The following is an 8,730-nucleotide window of genomic DNA, read 5'->3' on the forward strand; positions in this document are numbered from 1 at the left end:
AATAAATAAATAAATAAATAGATCTTCTAGCTTCTTTTCTATCTTTTTCCCATTCACCTCGACAATATGCTTACTATCAATAGCAGAGGGCAATTCTCCCTAATGTTATTTCTACACTATCCTGCCCGATTTCATTTCACTCTATGCCAGTAAAGCACCGTGTACGTTTATGGCACCAATCCCTTCTCCTAATATTTGCAACACCTTTTGTTTGTTTGTTTGTTTTGTAATGCCCAACTTCTCCGTGCAGCCACAAGTTATTCCAGCAGGAAAAGGCTGGCCCAGGCTGTCTGACACTCCAGGCGCTGCGGGGCGGGGATGGAGATCCGCGGGGCGGGGACGGGGATCCGTGGGGTGGGAGATCCACGGGGCGGGGATGGGCGATCCGCAGCCGGGTCCCGGCGCCCAAACGGGCGGCTGTGGGGCCGGGGCCGCGGCTCTCAGCGATGTCTGCCCCGAGCCCCGGGGCTGCGCAGGCCGGCGCGGCCGGGAGGCGGCGGAGGTGGAGGAGGAGGAGGAGGCTGAGGCTGAAGCTGGTCGGGGACCATGTCCTCGCTGGTGAAGGAGGACTTGACCAAGAGGCTCTTCGGGCCCCGGAGGCTGCGGCTGCAGGAGTTCATCGAGGTGGAGGGCTCGGGAGCGGGGCGCTGCTACCTGTGCGCTGCAGGTACCCGGGGGTGCATGGGGCGGGGGGATCCCCATGGGGCTGTGGATCTCCTTAGGGTCAGGGGAACCGCTGAGTGCTGAGTCGGAGTGTTACAAGAAAGCATAACGGGTACCTTAGCGGTTACAGTGGGATTTGGGGAGCTTTTGCACGATCCCTCGTTGGGTTGCGAAGTCCTCACGCTGTCCCAGTCGCCCAAGTAGCTGTGGTTTAACCGGATGCACGGCTGGATCGGGAACAGCGAGAACTGTGATTAAAACAAGAGTGTTGGGATAAAATTAATTAGCCGGCTCTTTGCTAAATCTGATTTCAAGTGCATCTGTTTCTGAAGGCTTTCAGAACGTGGTCTCAGTGAAACCTGAAGCCTTTTTATTATTATTTTTGCAACACTGTAAAAGAGGAGTACTCTCATCCCTAAGTAGTTAGGTTGAAGTGAATGCTTTTTGCAGTCTGTTTCCTCTTGATGTTCAAAATGCACATAGAAGGTAGAAATAATGTATGTATTTGAGACTTCTCTTGGTGATATGGGGTGATGCCAACTATATTCTGTGGTCCTTATGTCTGTAAACATCTGAAGCCTTTAGAATAATTTAATTGTACAGATTATTGGAAATATTGAGCCAGCTTGGTTCCCTGCACCCACGTAATTTTAGTAGAAGAGACTTTGCACTTTGAAACTGTAAAAATAGTTTAAGGAATGGATTCCCGAGCATTGTAGAGCTTCTCAATGTACAAGAATAGCAACCTGATTCATAGTTTATAAAACAATTCAGTAGAAGGCTGTTTAGATGTGAGTGGCAGAACTAACAGTTTGCTGCTGTGAAACTTCCAAAGAGGAGGAATAACGTGCTCCACCTTCAAAACCTTTACTCAACATTTCTTTTTAAGGTAGAGAAGAACAAGAAAGCCTCTAATCAGATTAACTGATTGGATGTCACTGAAGACATAAAGGAAAATTTATGTAGAGTGTTAAGAGTGGGATCTCTCCAGTATCCAATATTAAACTCTCATAACATATTGAGGCATAGTCAAGTAAGCGGTGAGCAGAGTGGACACCTGATGCTGAAAGATGGGCTCCATCCATCTGCCAGCAGCTACTGTAATCCACTGTGATTCTCCGGAGCAAACCATGCTGTCTAAAATCTTATCCACAATACATCCTGAGTATAATCTTGTGAATTTCAACTTACCATAACAAAGAAAAATCGGTCAGACTATATAGAGGCAAAACTTTAGAAGTCTATACCTTCTGAAATCTATATTAAAATAAAATCTCAGTGTGGATAACTGAACAATCTTATGTGTGTGCCATACGCTCAACCTTATTTCCCTTCTTTTTTCACGGTAGCAACTCTCAGTTCTTGTATGAAGAAAACAGTTCCTTTTGCTAAATGCTTTATAAACCATGGAAGAATGTAAAGCTGAAATACAGCTGTGTTCAGGAATTTTCACAGCTCTGTATTGGTATGCCTGAGGAGGGCGGCAGGGCTAACATCATGTCATCCAGTTGCATAGAGAGACTCTTAAAAACAAGCTCGGTCCATGGAAGACGTTAAGGAATTATTTGTGCTCTATGAGAAGGCATTGTCATATCAATGCCCTCCACAGGAAAAGCTGTGAGAATTTAATGAGTGAAATGGTAGATCTGAGATCATGCCGCATATCAAAAATAATTTTTCTTTAACTATGTCGACTGAGTGCAAGAACGAGCAATATATCAAAAATGCAGGAAAAGAACAATGTTGTAGGTGAAAATTGTCCAGCCGGGTTTCACCACTGGGCAGAACATGCTCCTGGCCTCATTGTGCTTATTGGAGCAGTTTCTTAACGCATCTGTTCTCTATCCTCATTTCATACAATCTCTGTTCCTACACCAGGGGTGGAGAAGTGGCAGTCTGTGGGTCCTGGAGGTACCTAGGGTGTCCACTTGTATTTCTGAAAGGACACTGAGCTTTTGGGGTTGGATTTGTTTTCTTTCAACACTGAGGGAGACCACATACTCCTTCACAGGACAGCAAACAAAATGGGGTAAAACTGGAAGTAAGAAGAGAACTTTCTAAGCGTAGCCTAATAGATGTGCTTGCAAATGAAAGCCACTGTAACTTCTCCATAGAGATAATACACCAGAGGTCCTCTGATTAAAAATCATTGAGTAATCATGACTGGTAGGACCAGAAAGATATAAAAGCAAGTGGTTGTTTTTTCCCAGCAGGCTGTTTGGGAAGCTATAGGCTGAGAGAATTATGATCAATTTATATATTTTCCTTTATTTTTCTCTGCAGTGGAAAGAAGCTACATCTCCAACATAATCCTTCGTCTTTATTTTGTAGCCTTCTTATAAACAAGTGAGAAGTGAAGGACATCATAACAGGAATAAAACAGTCTAGTTTCAGAATGGATTTTTCAGAAATTCAGGCAGCATTTAGAAATAAAAGAATTTTGGTCCTTCGCCTGTAGTATCACGTTATGATGTCAAAATGTTGCTGCCAAATGTAGGTGACATCTCGTATTTACTTACCCCGGGCTACAAGATGGCCTGGGGAAGTTGGTCTGCCCTGAAGTTGTTATGTTGGATGTGCAGATGTTTCAGGCTCCAGTGCTTTTCACCCTAATTATTGTGTTACAGAAGTCTGATCTCTTACAAAGCACTCAATGTAATCAATTAATAATGGTAGTTATTATAAATAATGTCCTCATGCTCTTTTCATTCTAATTTCCTGCCTTAATTGGAAAATAGTAATTTCTACAAAGATACCACTGGGCAACTTGAAGATTTAAGAAATATTTTCAGTGTTGCTTCTGTTAAGTGACATACTTATGTATTTTATAAGGAAATTGAGAGTTTTGTTTTATAAGGAAAAGAGTTTTGTTTAAAAAGTGATGGATATATAAGAGAACCCCAGAACAGAAGGTGTAGCACGATTCATGTAAATACAGAACCTTGGTAGTGATTCTGCAATTTTTTGACTCCAGCACCACAGAAAGATTCCCCCTCAAAGTAAGTAGGATAAGTGGGTTATCCACATAGATCCAGTGCCAGGATTGGTCTTCATTGCACTGCTAGTGAATTCAAATGAAAGGCTTTAGCACAGCCAAGACTGTCTTTTCACAGGAGGGGGAAGGTAAATCCTCAATCTACTAAATGCTGAGAGGTTTCATAGTCTGAGAACACAGAGCTATTTCTACTAATTGCAAAATAAAACTATTAAGTCCAGCATAGCACTATACAGACCTGCACATCATCATTTAAATTATTATTTAAAATGTAGCGTAAGTCTTTTATTATCAGAACTCTTGGGAAGTGTGTGCTTGCATATCTAAATTATTTTTGTCTTGCAGTGACTAAAAGTGAAGAAGTAGAAATATGTATGGTAAACCACTTTCGAGTGGATCGAGAAGAGAAATATGAAGTAGTTGAAAAGTGGTTTCTGAAAGATCTGGAGATGATTGATGGAAAAGAAGCTGATACTGTAAGTGTTATCTATTATTAAATACATGTATTAGAATATGCTTTTCTTGTGTTGCAATTTGGAATACAAGTATTGAAATGCAATTGGAGTGCATAATCTGGAAAAAAAAATCTGTTTAAAAAACAAAACAAAAAAATCCAAGGAATTTTGAGTCTGTTGTGTGGGAGAGGGTACAGATTTGCACTTTTGGGGCAGGGGCAGGAGAGATTTTTTTGTGTGTGTTGTAATCTTCATCTCTCCTGTTGAGATTTGAAGGACGAGCTGGATGTTTTCTAATTTGCTCATCATGACTTGGAATAAAAGTTCTCCACTGCAGCTCCCAGTATAAATTTGGATTAATCCAATGTAATGTGTATTAGAAAATAATATTTAGTTAAATATTTTTATGGAGGCTGTGCCGCTACCATTTGAATTTATGAACGTGTTCTTTGTGTGGCAAAGAGGATTTGTGTCAATATGTAAAACATCGTGTAAGTGCATCATTTGGTGTACCAGCTTAGGAAATTGTGCCTCTCTCAGTTAACTGAGATCTCACTCCCATTACTTAGATCAATTAAATATTTGTGTTTGGCTAGATTTATGTGATCATACTGCTAAAAACTTCAGCTAGATTTGCGTGATCTTACTGGTAAAAAAAAAAAATAATAATCTCTCAGATACAATTACAGAAGTGTTTGAGGCTGCAGTAGTAGGCAACTACTAACCAACACCAAAAGTAGAATCAAATCTTATTTTACAGAAGCTAGAAGAATTTGCTGAGGAGAATATCTTACTGTAGGTAAGACATTTTAACAGTCACCCATGAATAAAAATGTAGTACAGGGAAAAATTGCTTTTTTTACCCCATAAGAGCGTTCAAATGAACATAAAATGGAATTCGGATTATTCTGATATCAAGAGCCCACAATAAAGGTTTCACAGTCTTGATCTAAGGAAAATTAGAGACTCTAGTTGTACTCATTCTATCCTGATGACTGTTCCCCTTCAAAAAACGCTCCCACAGCTCCTACATGGGGAACCAGATGAGCTCTGCAGCAGTCTGCAGTCCTCTGCACATTGCCCTCAAGTTTGAAACTAGGAACCTGGGAGATGGTGGAGGTGAGCTCAGGTTCAAAGTAGCTAAAACTAATAATCTTTTATGTCCTCTCTCCAAATTATCTTGCATCTGGAAATGTTCCTGTCCCTTCCCCAGCCAAGGCAGACAGCAGATTTCCTTTTCACTTGTACACATGAATTTATTTTGGCCTTTTTTTGAAGCGTTTTTTACTAAAATACCCTTCAAAGATGATTCAGCCATCCAGAACTTGGATGATCAAAATCTTATTTTTGGTTATAGAAAAGCCTAAATGAACCTTAAACTCCTGATTACAGGGTGATTGACATTGCTATAAATACTCATAATATTGCTATTCATATCTATAGAATTTAATAGAACTTAGCTGCTGCTAGTATTAATTGTGCCAAGGAGCCTGAAAGCACACAGAATAACAATTTAGGCAGGAAGGGGAATCAATATTCTTCTTCTGACAGGCATATATAGTTATAGTCCAAGGCAAGTGCTTTTCATATAGTGTTTTAGGCAACATGACAAATCAGTTCATTTCAAAACAACCTTGTGTAATCCCAATAAAGTGCAGGGTATCATTTGGCCAAACTCTGAAAGTTTCACTCAGCCAAAATTCCTAATGGCAAAGAATAGCAGCTAATTATAAACTGCTACTTTGTAAAGTTTTAAAAGACCCTTTAGTATGAATGGCAGAAATATGCAAAGTGCATAGCTAATACTTTTTAGTATCCATCAAACTGAGAAAAAGGCCTGAAGGCATCTGAGCAGAGAACATTTGCCATTCTAATGTCTGTAATGCATGTAATAATTTCATTCTCTCTCCATTTTTTAGGATAATCCATATTTTGATATGCACTTCCACAAAGTCTACAGTTTGGAGGCATATAGTTGTGCATCTAAATATACCTTTGCCCGAACACTAAACAAACTGAACGAAATGTATCTCAAAAAGGACTTGAAGATTGTGAATTTTGATGACACCTACCTAAATGATGATTCAATCTGGTCATCCAACAATAGGGATTGCTTAGTACTTATGAGGATATGCTTCTATGCTTCCAACCTTTTATGTCTCTCCCTTTGTCCTTTGTCCTGAAGATGCATTTTGTAATGTTAAAGGTGACTGGTTGACTTTCACTGACCAGCATTTTGTAAATCATCTGTTGAAAAAGACAGCAAGTGAGGTGCAGCATCTGCTTCTTAATTTATGTGTATAAGTCCAAAATGGAACATGCTTTTTAGATATATAAATGAATGGTCAATTGCTTGTGTTAGCAGAGTGTTACTGGTAAGTACAAATATATGCAACTATCAGCAAAGGAGCTGCTCATTGTTTATGGAGATATAAATGATTCTTCATGAATTGCTAGAAATATTTTTAAAATACTTTAATAACATTAACAGTTCATATACCTCCTGGAAGTAGGAAAATAGAACAAACAAATTAGTTCTGTACAAGAACGATGCACATTTCAAATGTGTTGAAATACAGAACTCTGTTCAAGAGATCACAGCTACACAGATACACAAATCAAATACTCATCCTGATGAACTGGAGTTTTGCATTCAGGTACCAGGGACCAGCTTTTCACCTACGAAATTGTAATTATTCCCCACATCCCCCCCCCTCCCCCCCCCCCCCCCGAACATCTAATATTCCCTTTGGCCTTTCCTTTTTTTTTTTTTTGTGATATTGTCATCGAAACATAAAATGGATGTTCTTAAGCAGAACTGTTTTTTTTTGCCAGACCTTTCAGGTTTTTTTTTCTTTTATATCATTAATGTCTTCTTGCAATTTGCTGTTTTATGTGCATGAACAGACGTGGTTATGGAACAGAAACTGAATGTTTATGCCTCTTCTCTGCCTCAGGACCAAGAGTTAACAAAATACTATTGGATGTCCTATGTAAAAGTAGATGTTAGCAATTAGTTACAGTTACTTTATGGGCAAGTGATAGACTTTTCAAAATTCATAGAATTATGAGAGTAATTTTCAGCAGTTTCTAGCTATGCGTTAGCATATTCAGTGCACTACTTAAATGTTTATTAGTACTTACAGCTGCATTTAATGTGGGGTGGATTCTACTGACTGGTTGGGAAGATCTCACCCATAACAACAACAACAAAAAAACAACAACAGCTGACAGTATTATGTTACAGTAGAAACAGAAGATGAATTAAAGCTGTATTGACCAAGAGCTGCAGAGGAACAACACTGCCAAAAAGTAGCATGATGATATTGCTCCGTGTCAGTCAGCTAAGCTAGCTGGCTGCTTCTCTCATAGTCAACAGAGAAAGAAATGCCCACTCAAAAGGTGATTCAGAGAAACTTTTGGTCAGAACTTCCAGCAGGAGATAATTTTTCTCTTTCAGCAGCGTAGGGAGTACAGAGAAACTAGCTCTGGACTAAACCAGCTAAGTATCTAAATTTGATAAATGTAAATACCTCCCAGAAAATCACAAGTTGGTTACTGTCCTCTCTGACAACCTGCCTTTGTAAAGTGGGATGGTTGTACAAGGATACCACAACTTGGACTTCACTGTTGCCTTTCATGTGGACTCCCACCTTTAAAAACGTTCGTGTAAATGTACTTCAGATTCAAAATTTAAATAAAATTGAGCAAGTGAGAATATATTTGAAAAACTGTATAAAATGTACAGCTTTCTACTTTTTAAGTGTTAACCTAGTGCTTGTATATAGAAAGGCTATATATTTGACTACCTAATCTTAAGAGGTTATATATTTATTCTAGGCGTACAATGTAAATTGCACACGTTCTCACAGAAAATACTTATGTATATCTTGACCTTCATGAAGGCAGTTTCTATGGGTTAACACAAATCTGCAGTTTCAAAGGATTTAAATCTTTTATTTGTCACCTACATATTGTTAAGAGAGAAGGGCTGTATTTATAGTCATTATTTATGAAATGTAGTTGTTCTTTTCAGAATGTCTTTGGTATAATCCAATCCAACTAAGTGTTTTAACATTTGATGCATCGCTACAACAAGTATTTGCCCAACAACAGGCTCCACAAAAACCTTTTTAAGAGCAAGTATAATTCAGAATACTGTTATACATGACACATTGTCTTGTTTGGGCTGTGTATTATTGTAAAGGTCACAATATTTTCTGTAATGTTTACAATTTCTTTGCTTAACAAGTGCAAGGAATTCTCTGACTGGAAAAGCTGCCATCGTTTGTCTTGTAATAAAATATATAGAACCTCTAATAAAAAACACCTCACCTTTTTTTTGAAATAAAGTACAGGCGGTGACTTCCTGATCAATAATAGTCCTGTATTATGTTAGAAACTGATTAGCTAAAAATGACTATAATGTTCAAACATATTTAATAGACTTGTGTAAGTAGTTCATATCTTTCTACTCTTGTTACTGTATAAACATTAAACTGATAATATCAGGAGACAAATAAGCCTGCATTTTATTTGGAATAATGTACAACTCAAATCTTTTTGGCACTTCTTCTGTCTGATAACATCTTATTTCAGATATTCTTTGCTAAGTGA

The 8,730-nt window shown here is 38.6% G+C and overlaps 1 protein-coding gene across 1 annotated transcript; it reads left to right on the forward strand.

The window, feature by feature from the left end:
• Positions 1–447: 447 nt before the first annotated feature.
• On the forward strand, positions 448–8,730 carry EXOC1L (exocyst complex component 1 like). The gene is made up of 3 exons (XM_084517008.1): positions 448–667; positions 4,004–4,134; positions 6,033–8,730. Exons 1-3 carry the CDS (start codon positions 547–549, stop codon positions 6,294–6,296), a joined length of 516 nt encoding a protein of 171 aa, XP_084373134.1. The 5' UTR covers positions 448–546; the 3' UTR covers positions 6,297–8,730.

Source organism: Aythya ferina, assembly GCF_964211825.1.
Source record: "Aythya ferina genome assembly, chromosome: 4".
NCBI classification, from domain to species: domain Eukaryota; kingdom Metazoa; phylum Chordata; class Aves; order Anseriformes; family Anatidae; genus Aythya; species Aythya ferina.